The sequence below is a fragment of the Hipposideros armiger genome, unplaced genomic scaffold, assembly GCF_001890085.2.
Source record: "Hipposideros armiger isolate ML-2016 unplaced genomic scaffold, ASM189008v1 scaffold_11, whole genome shotgun sequence".
NCBI lineage: Eukaryota > Metazoa > Chordata > Mammalia > Chiroptera > Hipposideridae > Hipposideros > Hipposideros armiger.
The window spans coordinates 7731765-7751869 of NW_017731361.1; the positions used below are offsets into that span (position 1 = coordinate 7731765).

The following is a 20105-nucleotide window of genomic DNA, read 5'->3' on the forward strand; positions in this document are numbered from 1 at the left end:
CCCCAACCCCCCACCCCAGGAATTTGCAAATTGGGACACTTACTCCACCTGCTCATTCCTTTAGCAAGCCCATCCATGTGCCCAGCTGTTCACTGGGGATAAAGGGATGAGTCACGTCCCTACCTTCACAGAGCCAGCCGTCTAGTGGAAGGAACAGACACATAAATTGGAAATTATGACAAGGTACCAGAGGAGAGAAGTTGAGCCACTGTGGAGAGCTGTGGAAGGCAGAGGCCACACTAGGAAATCTCGTGGTCTTCCTAACCTCGGCGTGTCCAGATGAAACTGAGGAGCCTTCTTCTCAAAGTAGCTTGTTTCCTAGTGCTTTCTCTCTCAGTACATTGTACAATGTATTCACATATTCATTCATGCATGCATGCATTCTAGAAATATTTATTGGGTGACTGCTAACGCAGAGCCACCGTTTTAGGTGCTGGGGACACAGAAATGAGCAAAACAGACACAGACTCTACACACGTGGAGTTTATGGTCTGATAGGCTCCACTGGCATTAAAGACATAATGACCTCTAAATGTGTAATTGCAAATTGTAATAAGGATAGAAAGAGCTAAGAAAAGGTATGATTCAGTAAATGAAGTTAGATTTGGATGCATCTAATTACTCAGGGACATGGATCCGAAGGTCAGAGAGATTAGTGGATGAATATTCAGGTTTAGATACTGAACAGGTATGGAGGTATGGACGTGGGAAGGTGTCCCTGGTATGGTATTAAGTGAAAAATCAATGTGTCAGGTATGGCTACATCTACATGACGTACAAGAATAGGCAAAATGAACAGGGTACAAAGGGGTGTTCTGGATACTGGAAATGTTTGATAACTCTTTTTTCTTTTTAACTTTTTTTTAATTAAAATTTATTGGGGTGACAATTGTTAGTAAAGTTACATACGTAGGTTTCAGGTGTACAATTCTGTAGTACATCATCTATATATCACATTGTATGTTCACCACCCAGAGTCAGTTCTCCTTCCATCACCATATATTTGGCCCCCTTTACCCTCATTTACCACCTGCCTTCCCCCTTACCCTCTGGTAACCACTAAACTGTTGTCTGTGTCTTATGAGTGCGATAACTCTTTATCTGGGTGGGAGTTTCATGAATATAGTTGACATAAAAATTTGTCAAGCTTTACATCTAAAAGTTATGTTCTTTATTGTATGCATGTGTGCATGTTTTTAGAAGAGATTTTAAAAATTAGTATGTTTATATGTATGTGTATATGTTTTATCTTCATAGAAAAGAATCTGGAAAAAAATGTATTAACCAAGATGTTAACAGTGGTTTTACCTATTCTGTAGTAGACATTTTTCTTTGCTTTGCTTATCTGTATTTTCAAATGTTTCTACAAATCTACATATAACCTTTTGTAATGAGAAAATTTTGAATAAAAAGCCACGTTACATTTGATACATGAAATATTGAACAGGTTCTGAAAAGTCTTCAAAATCAGAATGAAGTTCAGCCTTCCTTTTACTAAGCTAAGTTTGTCACCCTATGACTTTTATCTTGACTTCTTCAAATTAACTTAAATGAAAAGCCCAGATTCTACAGGTAATTGAAAACTAGAAAGATTTCTAAGTTTTCCTATTGGATTCCGTTGATCCTTCAAATTATTTCTACTTCTCCTGTGGTCTTGATGAACCAAATCCTGCCCCATATAGAGAAATATAATTCTGCAGGAAAATTTTGTAAATCAATCATGAAAGAACTGCATTTTTTGCACCTTACTCCTTCTGGGACTCCAAGCGGATATCCACAGAGCTTTTGCCAACTAAAAACTGAGAGTAGACACTGACCATGAGACCTCTCTCTTTCAGGATGACATCATCACTGTGATCAGCCGAGTGGATGAGAACTGGGCAGAAGGAAAGTTAGGAGATAAAGTGGGCATCTTCCCAATCTTGTTTGTAGAGGTACGTGAGTATCAAGCCTACATCTGATTCAAGCTTACTCAGAAATACACGTGTGCTACAGTGATTTCTGAGAGGAATTCCCATTTGATCCGAGGCTTACTTCAGAACTAACTAAAGTCTCTAAAGAAAAGATGCCAAATGATGATAGCCAGGTCTGGCGAGAGTATGGAAAAATGGGCCTTTTCCTTCTGCTGATAGAAATGTAAATTGGTACAGTCCCTCATATCCAAACTCAAACTCAAACTCATATCAAGAACATTAAAAATGTACATCTCCTTTGAGTCAGCAACCCCACATCTGAGAGTTAATTGTAAGGAAATATTAAAACAAGTATGCAAAGATATATGTATAAAATGTGCAAAAATGTTCACCATTGCATTGTGTATAATGGTTAAAAAAAAAGAAAGAATCTAACTACCCAACAATAAGGATTTAGTTTTTAAAAATAATGGTGATAGAAATATACCCGTTAAAAATAATGTAAAAAATAAATAAATAAAATAATGTTAGAGAAGAATATTCAGTATCATGGACTATTTGGTATTATAGGGAAATGTTTGTCATTTATTGTTAACTAAAATAAAGTTTAATGGGTATAGAATTTAAGACTTCGAAGATGAAAAGTTCTAGAGATCTGTTTCACAACAATATAAATATACTTAATACTACTGCACTGTATACTTAAAAATGATTAATATGATCAATTTTATGTTATATGTTTCTTACCACAACCAAAAAAAACAAACTCAAGTATATGAAACTAGATTTATAAATATATGTGTGTATATATAAATGGATAAAAGACTAAAAGGAAATGTACCTAAATATTAGCAGTGGTGACCATCAGATGGCGAGATTCTAGATGATTTTCATTTTTTTCTGCTGGCTTGTATTTTGTAAATCTTCTGAAATCAGCACATATTACTTTGTTTGTTTTCTAAAGAAAGAAAGAACACATGCTAGACTATTTACCTGTTTCTCCAATATAATGATGTATCCTGGAGTCCCTAACATCTCCAGCCTTCGGCTCACCCTAGCTTGAAGCGGATCATTACAAATTTAAAAAAAAGGTTTCACTGATTAACTGCATTTATTGGGTGCTTACCAGGCATAAAGCATTAAACGTCAGCAGTGGGAATCTATGAAAGAAGTAAAAGGCATGCTCTCCACCCTCCAGGAGAGTGGGGTGAAAACAGAACAGAGGCATAATAGGAGAGAAGAAACCAATCTTGCATTCATAAGCCAAAGCAGGTTCTGAAGTGAACGGTATGCCTAAAACACTGTCCATCTTTCAAGGTTCCCTACACATTCCCTACTCAATCAGTGTTGAAGGGATGAGAAATGGAAGGGAGAGATGGAGAAAGGGCCCAGAGAAGCTGGTCTTCTATCTCTAACAAATTCTCATTCCCAAAGCTTTTTCTTGTGCTGAGGCCCCTACCAGGTACACCCAGCCAATTTTCTCTACCTGTTCAAATTTCACTTGTTTTACAAGGCTCTGCTAGAAACCCACTTGCTCCGTATAATTTCAGCAACCAACTGAACACTGAGTGGCCTCTTATTTCTCTAAATACCTGATGGGTGTGTGGCTTATACATCATAGGCTAGCCCAACACAGAACAGGCACTCTATAAAAAATTAGCTTAACAAGTGAATGAATGAAAAAATATTTGGGAGGTTGTCAGAAAAAATTTAGAAAAATAGTCACACGGTGTGACCCCATCCTAAACATATATTCAATCATTCAATTAATTTTTCACTGAGTGCCTGCTATGTCAGGTCCTGTGCTAAGTTCTAAAGAGACAAGACAGATAGGGGTCCCTACTTTCAGATTGTCAAATCAGACATGAATCAAGCCATTATAAGTGTGATGAATGATGCGAATTATAAAGTAGAGGGAACTTTGCAGGGTGGGAGGCTATGATGTGCAACTTATCTGAGTCAGCAAATGCCTCTTAAGCCAAGGTCTGATCACTGATTAGGAGTTACACAGGTGAGCATGGAGGGGAGAGTGTTTTAGGAAACAGAGGTAACATATGCAAAAGTCCTGCAGGATGAGGAAGTTTGATGTATCCAGTGGCCCAAAAGAATATTAGAGCTAGAGCTTAGAGAGTGAGAGATTGACCAAAAAATGAAGCCAGGAAAAAAATGGGAGACAGATCACAGAGACCTTCGTAAACCATCCTGTATTCATGAGGATGAGCTAGGTTATGCTATGGTAATGAACAGTCCCAAATCTCAGTGACTTAACAAAGAAAAAGTTATTTCTCACCCACATTGTATGTTCAACACAGAATGGTGAGAAGCCCTGTTCACGTAAATCACATAGGAACCCAGACTAATAGGCTGGGCCATTTTGTAGTGGCAGCATCTGAAACATGTGGACTTCCTTGTTTCTATGGCAGGGGAAGAGGGAGTTGTATATGAGCAAACGCCTCTCCCAGAGGTGACACTTTGTCACTCCCACTCACAGTCCATTGACCTGAACCAGTGACATGACATAGCCCTACCTGTGTTCAAGTCAGCTGAGAAGTATAGGGGAGTACATGGGATATTTGGCAAGTGCTGTCTCTGCCATGCTGTAGAAGTTTGGACTTGATTCAGAAGTCAGTAGAAGCCATTGAAAGGTTTTAAGTGAGGCAGTGATGCCAACAGATTTGGGCTTCTTAAACGCTGCTCTGGCTATAGTGGGAAAAATAATTTGAAGAGGGAAGAGAAAAAAGCAGAAAGAACAGTGAGGAGGCTCGGTTAGAAGACGGCCGTGGCTTGGGCCAGTGGGTTGGAAACAAGTGGGCAGATTCAAGGACCTTTTAGGAAGTGGATCCACAGGACTTAGAGGCTGACAGAAGTAGGGAGGAGGGGACAGAAAGTGGTCAAGGGTCATGCCCCACTTTCTGATTGTGTGCCTAGGTGACTGGTGGAGCCATTTGCTGGGTCAACAACATTTGCTGCAGAAGAACAATTATGTTGATTGGGAGACAGTGCTTGTGTCCAAGTACGGAGACCAGCTACAACAAATATCTAGTTGGACACATAGGAGGTGCTTAGCTTTTGGCAGATTAGAGCTTGCTTGGTCCTCTGCATTATTTGAAGAAGCTTCTGCAAAGCTCTAGGGGAGGGGGAATGGCACCACTTATTGTATCTCCCATTTCCAATACTTTTTCCCAAAACTTCTACATTTAATGATTATTCATTTGGATTCTCTCCCCACCACTTCATCTCTAAAATTGGTGATTACAAGAATCCTCAAGTTATCATCAAACTAGCCATTGCTTCATTTGTTCTCCTCATTGCTGGGAGGGGGGAAGATAATCAAGTGGCTGCTCTAATCTGGCAACCGGCTTTCAAAAATTACTTGAAATCTAAATTGAACTTTCTAAAGCAGTACTCAAATTTTGACTTCAGTCATTTCATTAAGACTAGCACTTGCTGAGAACTCTTTAAATAAGTTTTAAATTACCACTGCCATGCAAAGCAATTGGAAGGAAGGAAAGCTTTCTATGACAGTGATGTGTTTTGTTTTGTTTTGTTTTATTTTGTTTGGCATAAACAGGATTTTTATTGTTAATGTATCGTTTGATTTGTTGAACTGCACCTGGATTAAAAAAGAAAAAAAGAGGTGGTAAAACAAACACTGAGTTTACACCCATTCTTGTCAGGACTTCTTCAACAGATCCTGCCTGGGTTATATGAATCTTGCTCAGCCCAAGGAACCTCAAGGATATTGTTTCAAATGAGTGGGTGCAAATTTAAGAGATGTGCAGTCCATCCCCAACGAAGCTATTAATCAAGCTGGCAGAGGACGGGGCAGACCAAGGGTCCCATGGTCGGTGTTGCTGATGGTGTTGCTCACCTGGGGACAGGATAATTAGGTGGAAGCAGAAAAAAATTAAGCTCATTGTTGCTGTGAATGACCATAAAGAACTTTACTCATTCGACTCATAGAATGTGTATTGTCCTCTTACTGGGTGAACAAAAGAGGGATGGGCACCCTGGGGAATGTCAGACCTTGTCCCTAGTCCAGACTGCTGTCGGAACTTGCCTAAACAATTGCAGTAACTTTATAATTGGTCCCCTCCTTCCAGCCGTGCACTTCTGAAAGACAGCCAGAATGAGCTTCTTGTGTATTTATTTTTAGTCACATTCAGTAGAATTTACTCTATGTGGTGTCCAGTTCTACAGGTTTTGATAAACGCATTCAGTATAACCACACCACCGTTGAGATGTAGACTAGTTCCCACACTCCCCAAAATACAAGGGAATGCTGCCCCTTTGTAGCCACTTCCCTCCCGCACTCCCAGCCCCTGGCAACCACTGATCTGTTTAATGCTCCTATGGGTTTCCTTTTCCAGAAAGTCATAGAAATGAAGCATACAGAAAGTAGCCTTTTGAGTCTGGCTTCGTCCACTTAGCATAATGCATCTGAGGTTCATCCATGGTGCTGCGTGTAGCATTCGCTCCTCCCTTTTTACTGCTGTGTCCCTCTTCCATCGTATGGATGTGCCAGAACTTGCTTATCCATCTACCTGTTGCAAGACACTGAGATTATTTCCCGTTGTGGGCAGTGACGAATCAGCCGCTATAAACATTCGCACATCATTTTTTTGAGTGAGCATCAGTTTTCATTTCTTTGGGGTAATTACCCTAGGAGTGGAACTGCTGGGTCAGATGCTAAGTGTGTGTTTACCTTTGTAAGAAACTGCCAAACCATAGCACGAGCTTTTAAAAGCATACATCAGGTCGTGTCACTCCTCTATCTAAATCCTGCCAACAGCTTCTTATTACGCTTAAAATGAACTGGAAGCCTTTGGAAACAGGCCCTTTGTGATCCGGCCTGTCTGTCTCTGTCTTTATCGCCTGCTCCTCACTTGCTCCATTCCAGCCTTTTCTGTTTCTTTCTTGTCTTAATCTCAAACGGGCTGAGCTAGCCCCACTGCAGGACCTTTCCACTAGCTTACACACCCTCTGTCTGGCGTGTTTCCACTCCCATCCTCACATGGCTGGTTCCTTCTTGTCATCTGTGTCTCAGCTTACATGTCACCTTCTCAGCAGGTCTTTTTTGACCACCACCCCCACCCAATCTAAAATAGCCACCTCCCCAAGTCACTCTTCGTCACAGCAGAGCACTTATTACTATGGGATATTTTTTCGTTTGGTTGTTTCATACTGACTTAGCCATTTATAAATCACCCTTCTGGGCCTCAGCTTTATCTTTCAAGTGGACATAATAATCCCCCCTCCCCTACTTGATGATTTTTTTTTCCACAATATTACAAATGTCTTGAGGCAGAAACTACATCTGCTTTAAAATTGTCTATCGTGGCTATTTTAAGCACATTATCATTGAAAAGGCCTTAAGCGGGCACCCTCCCTTTTACCTCTGTGTTGCATCCCTAAATTACAATAAGACATGTGGTTCTAGGGGGTAACTGGTGACAGTCATGATGATGGAAATTTCAGCAAAATTCCTGGAAAGTTTCATTCACACAAACCCCATTTTCCGTCAACAGATTTCAGGTTTCTGAAAGACATGGACTCCCCAGGGGCCCTTGGAGGGCAGGGTATTCAAAATATAATGCAGCCAGTGGCTGTGCTACCGTGTTTCCCCGAAAATGAGAACCTAACTGGAAAATAAGCCCTAGCATGATTTTTCAGGATGCTTGTAATATAAGCCCTACCCCAAACATAAGCCCCAGTTAAAATCGTCAGCCAGCCATGACTGTTTGAATAAATGTAGATTGTTGGAGCAAAAATTAATATAAGACCCGGTCTTAATTTTGGGAAAACACAGTAGAACTAGTTGGTGCTACATTGCCAGAGCTACTTGTATTTTCAGGAGTTTTGCTAGCCACCTGTTAGAGCATTGGTAGATATTCACCCCACAGAAGTTTGTAGACTCTGCAAACCAGAGCTTTGTTTGTTTGTTCTCCTGGTTTACCAGCGCACCACTAAAGTATAGAACAGGAGAGACCAGTGATGAGCTGGAAGTATTTAAAGGAAGTAGTAAAAGATGGTCAGAGCATAAAGATTCAGGGCCCTGGATGGATTTGCATTCTGGCTCAAACATTTACCAAATGAACTGCAGCAACTTCACCCATGCATCGTTCCTCACTCCTCCAGCATCGACTCCGGGATAGCAGAGAAGCTAACGGTCCAGTGGGGGAAAGTCAGTGATTCCAGTATGGGGTGAAAATCGTTAGGGTGGAAAAGCACGGGGAATGCGTGCTGCAGGGGCACTGAGAAGGACAGGCAGGTGGCTGAAGGGCGAGGGGAGGAGCCCACTCGGAAAGAGCTGAGATGTGGCAGGCAGAAATGGGTCAAGGGAGAGTGCTCCTGATCAGGGAAGCGTATGATGGCTTATTTTTGACTCCTTTGGTCCTTAGGAAAAGAGTGAAAGAGTAGAACCCACTTTGCAAGAGAGAGTTGTGAGATTTATTGATATAGCACAGTAACTGGGACATATTGATAAAAGACGGAAGCTGACCAAGGAATGTCGACTGAGGTGGTGGCATCTTAATGGGCTTCAGACTAGCCTGGGTAAGACTTCGCTGCTCATATTAGATCAGGAAGATGAACTTCTCATTGGACCTTTTGTCTTTTCAGCCAAACCTCACCGCCAGACACCTCCTAGCGAAGAACAAAGGCCGTCAGCTCTCTCACACCAAAAGCCTGTCCCTGGTGTCCTCATCCTCCAGAGGCAAAGCGACCAACACGTCCACCCTCCGAAGGGGCCCCGGGTCCAGGAGGAAGGGGCCCGGGCAGTTCTCCATCACAACAGCCTTGAACACTCTCAACAGGATGGTCCATTCTCCTTCGGGGAGCCCCATGGTGGAGATCGGCACCCCAGTGCTTATCAGCTCCAGCAACCCCACTCTGATCACCCAGCACGTGGAGAAAGCAGATGTTCCTCCCAGCTCTGCGGGACAGGTAGGAACCAAACCCTGGGAGAAGGGCCCCTTGGAGTTGAGCCCATGATCCACACCCTGTCACAAGCGATAGTGTATGTTTAGTACCTGCTAAGCACCCACAATGGATAATAACTAATGCCATATGTATTGTGTCAGAGCAGTTTACACACGATCTCATTTCATCCTTGAAAAAGCCTGTGAATTAGGTATTGTTATCCCCACTTTATAGATGAGAAAATTGAGGCTGAGAGGAGTTGAACAATTTGCCAAATGCTCACAGATACTTTGCTTTCCCATACTGAGGGCCTTCATGTGTACAGTTGCTGTCCCTTCAAGAACTCCCCTTCCAGGAGATAATGGCACAGTTTTCCAGAGGGTTCTGAAATCACAACTGGAGAGTGACTGTTCCATCCTCTGGCAATGTCTCAGGCATAAGGTGGAAAAGGAGGAAAGGAGAGAAAAAAAACCTATGGGTTATTGGGTGTTTTCAGGACTGGCCACATAATTTGCAGGGCCCAGTGAATAGTGAAAATGCAGGTCCTTTGCTCAAAAATGATTAAGAATTTCAAGATGGCAACAGCAGAGCATTAAACCAACTGAAGGGCCCTTCTAAGCACAGAGCCCTGTGTAACTATTACCTATGTCACACATCCACCAAAGGGCATTTTCATATGGAGCATAAGATTCTGTATGTAAAGTGCTTAGCACAATGCCTGGCACGTACGAAGCACCCACTAAACATTTGTTCTTAATACTGTTACGATTAAACCTGGTCACTGAGTTGCCAACTCCAGGGACATAAGCCACGGGGCGGTTGTGGCATTCCAGATGCAGAAGTACCTCTAAGAGCATGTGGCTATTTAGGCTGAAGGGTCCTTTAAAAGATGAAGGACTGGAGGTATGAGGCAAAGTAATTAAGAAGAACTGCATGTTGGGTATTCTGCTGAAAATGCCCTTAGAAAAGATGCAGGTGGCAACTCGAAAGAACAAACCTCAACTCGCACTGATGTGTTTTTTATAAGCTGTAAATCTTGTTTTTAAACATGAATCTCTACCTTGGGATTAAATGGTTTAATTGGACTCTAATCCCTTTTTAACAAGACAAGGAGGCAGAGAAAGTCAAGCGCTCCTCAAAGACCTGTGGGCTGCTTTAAAAGGAAAACAGCCACCTCCTGTAACACTTCATATTTTATACCACTGTCTGGGCCTCTGAGAGGCTGGCTGTTCCTGTAGTTCTGCCCACCACGTATACTAGACACACACACACACACACACACACTCACACTTTCCACTCTATATACACTCCCCTTGCGTTAAAAATAATAATAATAGGGCCAGCCGAGTGGCACGTTGGTTAAGATCTGGCTTGGGACACCAGAGGCCCTGGTTCGGGTCCCACATATGAGGGCCAGTGACACTGCCCTCTACAGCTAAGATGCTGAACAACAGCTCGACCTGGAGCTGGGCTGCCATGAGTTGCCCGCGATGGCGTAGGCTGCAGCCCCTGTGGCAGTAGGTTGCCATGGGTTACCATGTGTAGCCAGCAGCCCGCGTGAGCGGCCAGCAGCCGCAGTGAGCAGCCGTCCAGAGGCTGGCGACTGATCTGCCTCACCTGGGAAGAGCGCAATGATGGTGCCAACTTGGGCCAGTGAAGCAACGTCCTCCACAACTAGACTGAAGAACAAAACGACAGCAACTTGTCTGTTCCCATCCCCCAATTCCCCAATAAAAATCTTTTAAAAATAATAATAATAATAATAATAATAATAATAATAAAACTCCCTTTTTATACACACATTCCAAATACTTTTTTACAAGTACATACACACTTTGTGCCCAAATTTCTCCCTGCACCACACACACACACACACACACACACACATTGCAGTGATCTACTCAACATTTCTAAGCAGAGTATATATGAGACCACCTCTCTGCTTTTTGTCCTTGTACCCAGCAGAGTGGCGGCATGATTCTGGGTAATGAACAAGTGTTTGTGGAATAAATACTTGCTGTTCCTCCGGGAATTTATTTTTGATGCATTCGCCTGTCACCATCATATCCATGCCCCAAAGCCCTGTCGGCATACCATCTCTTCAAGGAGGCTCTGGCCTCTGCCCCCTGCAGAATGAGTGTGTCTCCCCTGCATTCACAACTCGTGGTTTATACTCTTGTTCTTTGTACTATAAATACCGTGTGTGTGTGTGTGTGTGTGTGTGTGTGTGTGTGTGTGTGTGTGTGTATCTTATCGCCTTTCTCACTAGATTGAAAACTTCTTAAGGGCAGGGATGGCGTCTTCCTCATTTATGTTGCTATATTGCTGTTGACTTTCCAAAACCCCTGAAGCATCTGATAGCACGTTGCTTTGCCTGAAGAATCAAAAACAGAGACAGCGGCCTCGGCCTCCCTTAAATAATTACTAGGCCCTTTCCCCTCTTCTGATTATCCAGAAAACAAAAGAGAGAAGACAGAGCAGAAGAGGCAGGTCACAGAAGTCAGCGTAAGAAAAGGGATACTCTCCCTCCCTCCTGCCCCTCCTCCATCCCATCCCAGGATGAGAATGACAAGCCTCAGAATCTCGCCTGGGCTCCTGGGAAAATGAGCTGTCATGCATGCATCTTGGGGAACGCTGAGATCTATAAAGCCGGTTCTCCTTTCACTCCTATATTTGAAATATTCTGAATAAAGTGATTTCATTATTCACTTTATTCAAGTTCAAGGAGTTTTAACTATAAGTCCAGATCCTCTCCCCCGGTGACCCTTTGTCTCCATCTTTCATAGGCATCTCTCAACCCAAATTTACGGTACTCCGGGGTGCCACGAGACATGGTTTTTACTTAGTATTAAGATCATTTGTTTTCCTTTGGATACACTCTCAGTCTAATTTACAGCTAAGATTCTTAGCTAAGCCTTCTAAGGTCATTTACAGAAACAAATTTATCCTATACTTACATTATTATGTTGATGTCTCCCAATAAAAATTTATTTTATCTTTACCATTGTCACTCAACCAATCCCTACTCATAAATGATGTTATCAGAGCACTCTTAAACTGACTGAAGTGGTGCCAAAAGCTGTGGGTAGAAAACCGGGGAGGTCCCGTTAAACGGACACCTGTCCCCTCAAAATCTCCTGTTCCATGTCATCATTATCTGCTTCAAAGTGCCTTCTATGGGGCCTAATAGGTGCTTGAAATATTTGTGTTAACCTTTCAAGAGTGTACCCTCTGGTTGGAGACGGCCCCGTAAGCTGTTCTCATAAATTATCAGTGGGTGCCTGGGCAGGAGTTCACTGACAGGACATCTGAAAGCAAGAAAGGACGCAGGGCAGGACCAGAGGGCCTCTGCCACCCCTGTTCTGCCAGCTCCCCCTGGGCACAGAGCTGCCACGAGCCACCTAGAGAAGCAGGGTGTGTGCAGGGTAAACCACTCCAGCCTTCAGCCAGACGCCTCTTCCCCAGCCTAATGGAGACACTCAGGGCGAGTCAGGAACCACGCTGAGTTCGGCTTCTATCAAAACCCAGACATAATCCCTACCGCACAAGGCTGTTGGGAAAATCAAAAGATGTAAAGTGGAGGCCAAGTGCTTGACTACCACTTTTACTATTGTTGTTATTATTAAAGATTTTAGCGGTCACAATTTCATAACAGTCGGTTGCTAGGTTTCTCTTCCATCCCTTTCATGTACACTTGTTTTGAACTTTTTATGATGGAAAAACTTGAAACCTATACAAAAATTGAAAGAAGACTGTTAATGAACCCTCATGCATGCATCACTCAGTCTCCATTATCCACTCACGGGCCCCTCTTAATTCAGTGATATCCCCACTCATGAACCTGCTCCCCAGTTGGGATAGTTTAAGGCAGAGCCCACGCATCACATCATTTCATCGATACACATTTCAGTACAGACCTCTTTAAAGATTTCAGGATTTTCTTCCTAGAGTTTAACATAACCAGGATTCCATTATCACACATTTTAAAAAATGGATAATAACTTCTTAAAATCATTAAATATTCAGCCAGCGTTCAAATGTCTATATTTGCCTTGTAATAGTTTTTTTTTTTTTGTCATATACAGTTGATTAGTTTAAGTGACATCCAATGAGGTAACACCTTGCATTGGGTTGATGTGTCTCTTGGATTTATCTTATTCTCAGGTTCCCCCCACCTCTTGTCCCTACGTACATGTTAAAGAGGCCAAGTCATTTGTCTTGTTGAATTTTCCACATTCCGGATAGAGCCGGTTTCATCTTCGCAGCATTGTGTAACATATTCCTCTCTCCCCTGTGCTTTCTGTAAGCTGAGAGCCAGAGAGGCTTCCTCAGCCTCAGGCTTGGGGGTTTTTTTTGGCAAGAATATCTCGTAGACAGTGCTAAACACTTCTTTTTTGGTGTTTTTTACTTCTTTTTTGTTTAAGGGTACAATTCAGTGGCCTTTAGTATATTCACAGAGTTGTACATCCATCACCACCATCAATTTTAAACATTTTCACGATTCCCAAGAGAAACCTCTCAGCCATCACCTCCCCAAGCACCCCCCCCACTTCCCTTTACCCGCCACCCACTCCAGCCCTAGGCGGCACTAATGTGTTTTCTATCTTTATCGGTTTACCTATACTGTGCATTTCATCTAAGTGGAATCAGACGACATTTGGTCCTTGGTGGCAGTGTTCTTTCACTTAGCATAACGATTCAAGTTTCTTCCACGTTGTAGCATGTACCGATACCGCATTCCTTTTCATGGTTGAATAACGTTCCATTGTGTGAATATCATCAGTTGATGAACGTCTGGGTTTTTTCACCTTTGGGCTATTATAAATAGTGCTGTTACAAACATTGGCACACACGAGTTTTTGTGCGCATGTGTTTTCCTGTGGGTATATGCCTACAAGTAAAAGTGCTAGATCATATCGTTAACTCTATGTTTAACTGTTTGAGGAACTGCCATCTATTTTCCAAAGTGATTGCACCATTTTGCATTCCTATCAACAGTGTATGAAGGTTTCCAATTTCTCCACGTCATCACCAACACTTGTTTTATTACCTGTATTTTTTATTACAGGCATCCTAGTAGGTAGGAAGTGGTAGACATTGTGGTTTTGATTTTCATTCCCTTGATGGCTAATGATTTTCAGGAGCTATTCATGTGTTTATTGCACATGTCTTCTTTGGAGAACTGTTTATATCCTTTGCCCACTTATTTATTTATTATTATTTTTTTTTGCTGAGCCATCCTGCCACCTGTTGGCAGCTCAGCTTGGGCCGGGAATCCAACTGGCAACCCTGTTGCTCAAAGCTCGCACTCTTAAGTGAGCTCTTAACCAACTGAGCCACTCGGCAGGCCCTCCCTTTGCCCATTTCTTAATTGGGTTATTTATCTTCTTATTGAGTTGTTAGGGTTCTTTACATATTCTAGATGCAAGTTCCTTATCAGATACGTGATTTGCAAAAATTTTCTCTCATTCTATGGATTGCCTTTTCATTTTTTTGGTGGTGTCCTTTGAAGCACGAAACTTTTTAATTATGATGATGTCCAATTTATCTACTCTTTCCTCTGTTGCTTGTGCTTTTGGTGTCATATCTAAGAAACTATTGCCTAATCCAAGTTCACAATGATTTACCTCTGTATTTTCTTCTAAGAGCTTTGTAATTCTAACACTTACATTTAGGTGTATGATGCATTTGGAATTAATTACCGTATATGTCATGAGATAGGAGTCCAAATTCATTCTTCTAGATATAAAAGGATGCCTCTCATTTTATGTTAAAATTGTTTCACATGCAGGTGTTGTGAGCCTTCTCCATTCATTATAAGGTTTCCCATCAGCATTTTACCTAATGATTTGAAGTATCACTCAATTTCATTTGGGGTTAAAAATGGTGACATTCCAAATCTGTCGTTCCTCCTACAATTCTATAAGATTGACTACTACTTTCTGAGAGCTGATTATGGTAAGATACTCCAGTGTGAGTTTTACCTTAAATTATCTCATAATGATCTCAAAACCTGTTCCTCACAGACCCTCAGCGTATGTTGGGGAATCCAAAGTTCATGCCTCAACCACTATATCCTCTCTCTCTCTCTCTCTCTCTCTCTCTCTCTCTCTCTCTCTCTCTCTCTCCCATTCCCTCCCTCCCTCTTGTTTGCTCCTGGGCATTCCCAAGCTCAGAGACAGGACTCACTTCTCACCAACGTCTCGCCTGGCATGTTTACTGCTACCTCTTTTTCCACTGGCCGCTGCCAGCTGGGCTAATCTTCCCCTGTCAACTTGTGCCAGTCTCCTTGTTTACATCGTAATCACTGCCCTCAGATTGGCCTCAGCGTCCTGGCCCCTTCAGCCATGTGTTCACTCTCCTGACCCTCTTGAGCTCTGGTTCCCACACCTAGGCTCAGATCAGGAGAAAGAGACCCAGGTGTGTTCAGCCTGGAGAAGAAAGGACTTCGGGATTGATGTGGGGTGGGCGATGACTTTCTTCTTCCAAACGTGGGTTTATATACTGGTTTTGTGTTCCTGTGTCTAGAAGAGGAAAGGGACACAAATCATAACATGAAGGATTTCATGAGAAACGAGGAGAAATCTCTCCCATCGCACAGATTTTTAGACCCAAATACTGCAGCTGCTGAAGGAGCCTATGGAAAATGTTGTTGTTGGGTTTGGGTTGGCTTTTTATTTTTCCCTGTAGGGAAAAGCAGCTTGGCGTAAATAAAAAGGCTTTGAGTCAGGCAACGCTTCTTGCCATGGTTTTCCCATCTAATAACTGACATTGAACTAAGTACCTTACCCGCGTTGAGCCTCTGTCCTCGTCCGCAAAATAATGAGGACCTCCCATGCAGGGATTTGCAAGGATTAAGCCATAACTCAGTAAGCTGTAGCCATTGCTGTTACCTTCTTTCCTCCAAACAGAGCCCTTAGAATATCGCGTTATTAGTGTGCTTGAAGAGAATCCCTGACTTAAGGCCGGGAATAAGCCAAGCATCTTCCAAAATCTAGATGGCTTTCCCATCGGAATTCCCTAAGGTGTGTTTTTCACAACTACTAGCAGATATGGGGGTGATCTGCTCTCATTTTATATGTAAGAAAACAGGCAGGTATTTCCATAACAGACTCAAAGTCTTCTCCCAAAGACAAATAAATAAACTAATTGCAATTTAGGACAGAACTAAGAGTCCCTATCATTTAATGCATCATCCTTGACCCACAGAGCCCCAGGCTGCGGTAGGTGTTATTAGCAAAAGACAGAAGCCGGCACCACCGGGTCTGGTTAAACCTAAGAGACTCTGGTCTGAGTGCTCCCACCCACTAACTGCAGGGCCCTGGGCAGGGCCTTTTGCCTCTCTGGGTCCCAGTCTTCTTGTTCTCTAGATGGCACGATAAAATTGACCTGGCAGAGTATTATGTCACCTCATTAGTTAACAGCGCGCTCTGAAGTTGGATAACTCCAAGAAGGTCTGTTCCTATCTTTTAGTTAATGCTGGACATTGTTGTGATTCCTCCTTCTGCTCAAGCACACATTCACACAAGAGACTCCTTTCTGGCTACTACAAAGCTTCCTCATCCCCAGCAGGTATCAGGTAGAGTTCTCTGAGGCAAAGAGCTTTTTAGCAAAGAGTTTCTCAGCCCAGGCAGGATAGTGAGAAAATATAGGCTTTGGGGTCAGTCAACTCTGGGATGAAACTCTCACTCTGCCTCTCACTGAGCAGTATAACATTGGGCAAGTTACGTAATCTCTCTGGGCCTCAGTTTTTCCATCTGTAAAATGGAACTGATGACCTTTTTTTTTTTTTAACCTTACTTAAGATTGCTGTGAGGCTAAAACAAGGTAACGCATGTACATGAGATAAGGGCCAGGGCTTGGCAGTAGTGAATGGCTCAATAACTGTTTACTCTATTATTAATTTTGGGTCAATTCAGGAAGCTGTAACTATCCCCCATCGCCATTGCTCCCGGGCTGGCGTGTACAAACAGGCCTTGCTGAGAATGACGCTCACGAGCCACACATTTCAGAAGGATGATCTGTTGGAGCCTGCCTTGGAGTGCAAAGGCTTCCAAAAGCCCCTTTGCTTCCTTGATAAGCAGCAACAATTCTGAAGTAGGGAAAGGGTGTGACTTTGGGCTTGTATCTAGGGGGGACCTGGGGCAATGGCTCTTGCTAAGCTCAGACCCTCAGGTATTATCCCCAGGGGAACCCATGGGAGGAAAGCCAAGAATGACTGCAGGAAAAAAGACTTTGAGCAAAGGAGGAGACCAGGGCAGGGGCTGAGACAAAGCTGTCTGTCCACCATTTTCTGTATGTAACTTTCAGCTTTGTCTGTGAGCCCCATCCTCCCCTGGTATAGAGGGTCCTGGCTGCCCAAGCCCCTCAGAGCCCCTCAGTGAAGCTGCCAACAAAGAATTGCTGGGTGTCCCTCATGTAGCAGGCACAGGTGACACAGTGGACAAGACAGGTATGCCCCCTATGCTCAGGGACCCTCCAGGCTTGCCGGGAAGACTAATACTAAACAAAGAATTATAAATACTTGATTACAAGATTATGAGTTATGCAAAGAGTGGTGAGGTTGAAGGACGGGGAATGGAGTCTATGAAGGAGGGCCCACCTCGCCTGGGAAGTCAGGGAAACCCGCCTGGAAGAAGTGACCAGGTAGGGACCTGAAGGATAGCAGAAGTCAGCCAGGTGAAAAAAGGACGTGAGCTGAGGCCCTGCGTGTACCGCCCCTCGGCCCTGGCAGCCCGGTTCTCTTGATGCCCAAGTCACACCAGAAAACAGCAGCACTCCTGGTGCACTGCGACGCCTGCCGTACCCGGATGCCCAGCCCTGCCCCCTGAGGGCCTCTGGGGAAAAACCTTGCTGGTTTCTGGTGACCAAAGCAGACTCGGTAATTAACTGTGCTGATCGGCTTGCCTCCTTGATTCAGCGTTTCTCCAGTGAGAGGTTAAGCTTTACATCATCATTTTGCCCAATTAATCCTGGCAGATGAGCCACTCAGGAGACCCAGCCCTTCCCCGGGTGAAAGAGGGAGCCGCTCAGCCTGAACCTCAGACATTTTAGCACTGACTCTTCAGCTCTGGGAGCCAGAAACAGGGATAATTGATATCTAAGGCCATTGGGGCCTGCGACTCCTCTCTCTCCTCTCTCTCTCTCTCTCTTTCCCCTATCCCTCTTCCTCCCTCTTTCCCTCCCTGTCACTCAGCAAAAAGGAAAAACAAGAGAAGCAAAATAAAATAGAAGGGCAAGAGAAAGAGAAAAGAAGTTACAGGGCAGCATTTGGGGACAAGGAGGGTTGTTTAGAGAAGCATGTGGGGCATAGGCATTCCTTAATGGCACGGGGACCTTGGCTTCATGGCCAACCTTGCAAGGCCTCCGTTTTCTCATCTTAAAATGGGAAAACGAATAGCCCCTTTCACAGAGACCTGTTAGGGAATTGAATGAGATACTCATATACAGGAGGATATGTTAACCTCAGCATTGTTGACATGGTGGCCAGGATAATCCTTTATTGTGGGGGGCTGTCCTGTGCATTAGGGGGTGTTTAAGAGACCCCCTGGCCTCTGCCCACTAGGTGCCAGTAGCACCCACCACTCAGCTGTGGTAACAAAAATTGTCTCGAGACATTGTCAAATGTCCCCACAGGGTCCACAATGGCCCCCGCTGGGAACCACTGATGTGCAGGACATAGCAAGGGCCTGGCATATAGTAAATGCAGAATAAATGGCAGCTAACACAAGGCCTGGAGGAGGCAAATGCCCTTTCAGAATAGCCACAGTGGGCCCTTCTTTCCAAATACATGCCAAGAATCTCAGCACTTTGGAGAAACATGGAACTTTCCAAAGGTGGGACAGGTAGACTTGCCAGTGCCGTCACTGGAAATGTGCTGACAGAGACTGATGTGCCCCTGGCTGGAGACGCTGAAGGGATCTGTATGTTGAATAGATTGTTGGAATAGGTCCACTTTCCATTCTACTCAGCTTGAAAGGAAAGGAACCAATTTTATGGCATGCACAGCAGGCGCCAGACCCACTGCCAGGGTCTTACATACATCCAGCCTCTGTGAGTACGTGAATAGATGTTATTATTTCCATTTTAGATAGACGAACTGAGGTTCAGAGAAGCTAAGTAACTAGTTCAGTTCCTCAGCAAGTACATTTCAGGGTTTGGGCCAGAACCTAGGCCTGTCTTCCAAACCCACGCTCTTTCCTTACCCAAGCAGCGTTAGTGGGGCATCTCACGTGCTGATTTGATTGCCCACAGTAAGCATTTAGGAACGTTTCTGGGGCAGCAGCCAGGCTCAGTGGGAAGAACCATGGGACTGATTAGCAGTGTCTGTCATGGGCCCAGGAACAGGAAATGGAGCTACCTGTGCCATATGTTTGCCATCCACGTATGGACCCATAATCCAAGATTCAGTGACTCTCTATTGTCCTAGCTGTCATATCTGGGGGCTACACTGGGCTAGGGATATACCTGGGTTCATTCAGCAAATAGCCTATTACACTGTATGCTTTCTCAGGTCATGAGCTGCAAATCAGGTCCTCTCCTTAGGGTTTCTCCACGAGGGTTTCTACAAAGAGCACAAAAGAGGCGTGTTCTTAACAAATTGTCCCCATGGAAAAGCAGAATATGGGTCCCTATGACAACCCTTTGTTCATGCTTCAGGAGTTTTATTTTTTGGTGAGCAACAATGTTCTCCAAAACGAAAAGAGAGATTTTTAAGGAAATGGGCCTTTTTTTTTTCCATAGGAAAAAAAAAAAAGTTTATTGTATATCAAAGCATAAGCTTTGGGAGATACAACATCCATCTTTCTCCTTCTGTTTCCAACTCCAGAACAATCAAGCACTGGTGGAACATTGCACAACTAGGTGCATAACAAAACCTGCTTACGTAGGTAGAGAGCATCACAAACACCAGTTAGTCTGTTTCCAGACACTTGGGCTAGGGAAAGCAGGCTTTCTCAGGGCTGGGACTGGGGCAACTCTGAGGACACAGAGGGCAGAGTCCAAAATGCGAACAAACCATTCCCATTGGCTGGGCTCAGCTCAAGCCGCCCCACGGAGCTCTTGCACCTTTCCCTCCACCTTGGCCTTGACCTGAGCCAGCAGCGGTGAAAAAAGACTCGTGCCTTCCTGGTCCTGTTCACAGACACGGCATGCCTACCACATGTCCATCATCTTTTTATTCAGTACAGATTTACTGAGTCTCTACAACTATTTATTAGCTGACCTTTTAAGGAGAGAGTAACTGTCGTCCCCCCGCCCTCACCCCTCCAG

The 20105-nt window shown here is 43.7% G+C and overlaps 1 protein-coding gene across 3 annotated transcripts in view; it reads left to right on the plus strand.

Annotated features, from left to right (window-relative positions):
* Positions 1 to 20105, plus strand: part of SH3RF2 (SH3 domain containing ring finger 2) — a 108753-nt gene that overhangs the window by 47095 nt on the left and 41553 nt on the right. For all 3 annotated transcript variants that reach the window (XR_002126332.1, XM_019663429.1, XM_019663420.1), the window contains exons 4-5: positions 1839 to 1934; positions 8535 to 8858. Coding sequence is in view for 2 of the 3 variants with exons in the window: in XM_019663429.1 (XP_019518974.1) it covers positions 1839 to 1934; positions 8535 to 8858 (420 nt within the window). In the remaining variant the exon portion in view is untranslated. The remainder of the gene's footprint in view (positions 1 to 1838; positions 1935 to 8534; positions 8859 to 20105) is intronic.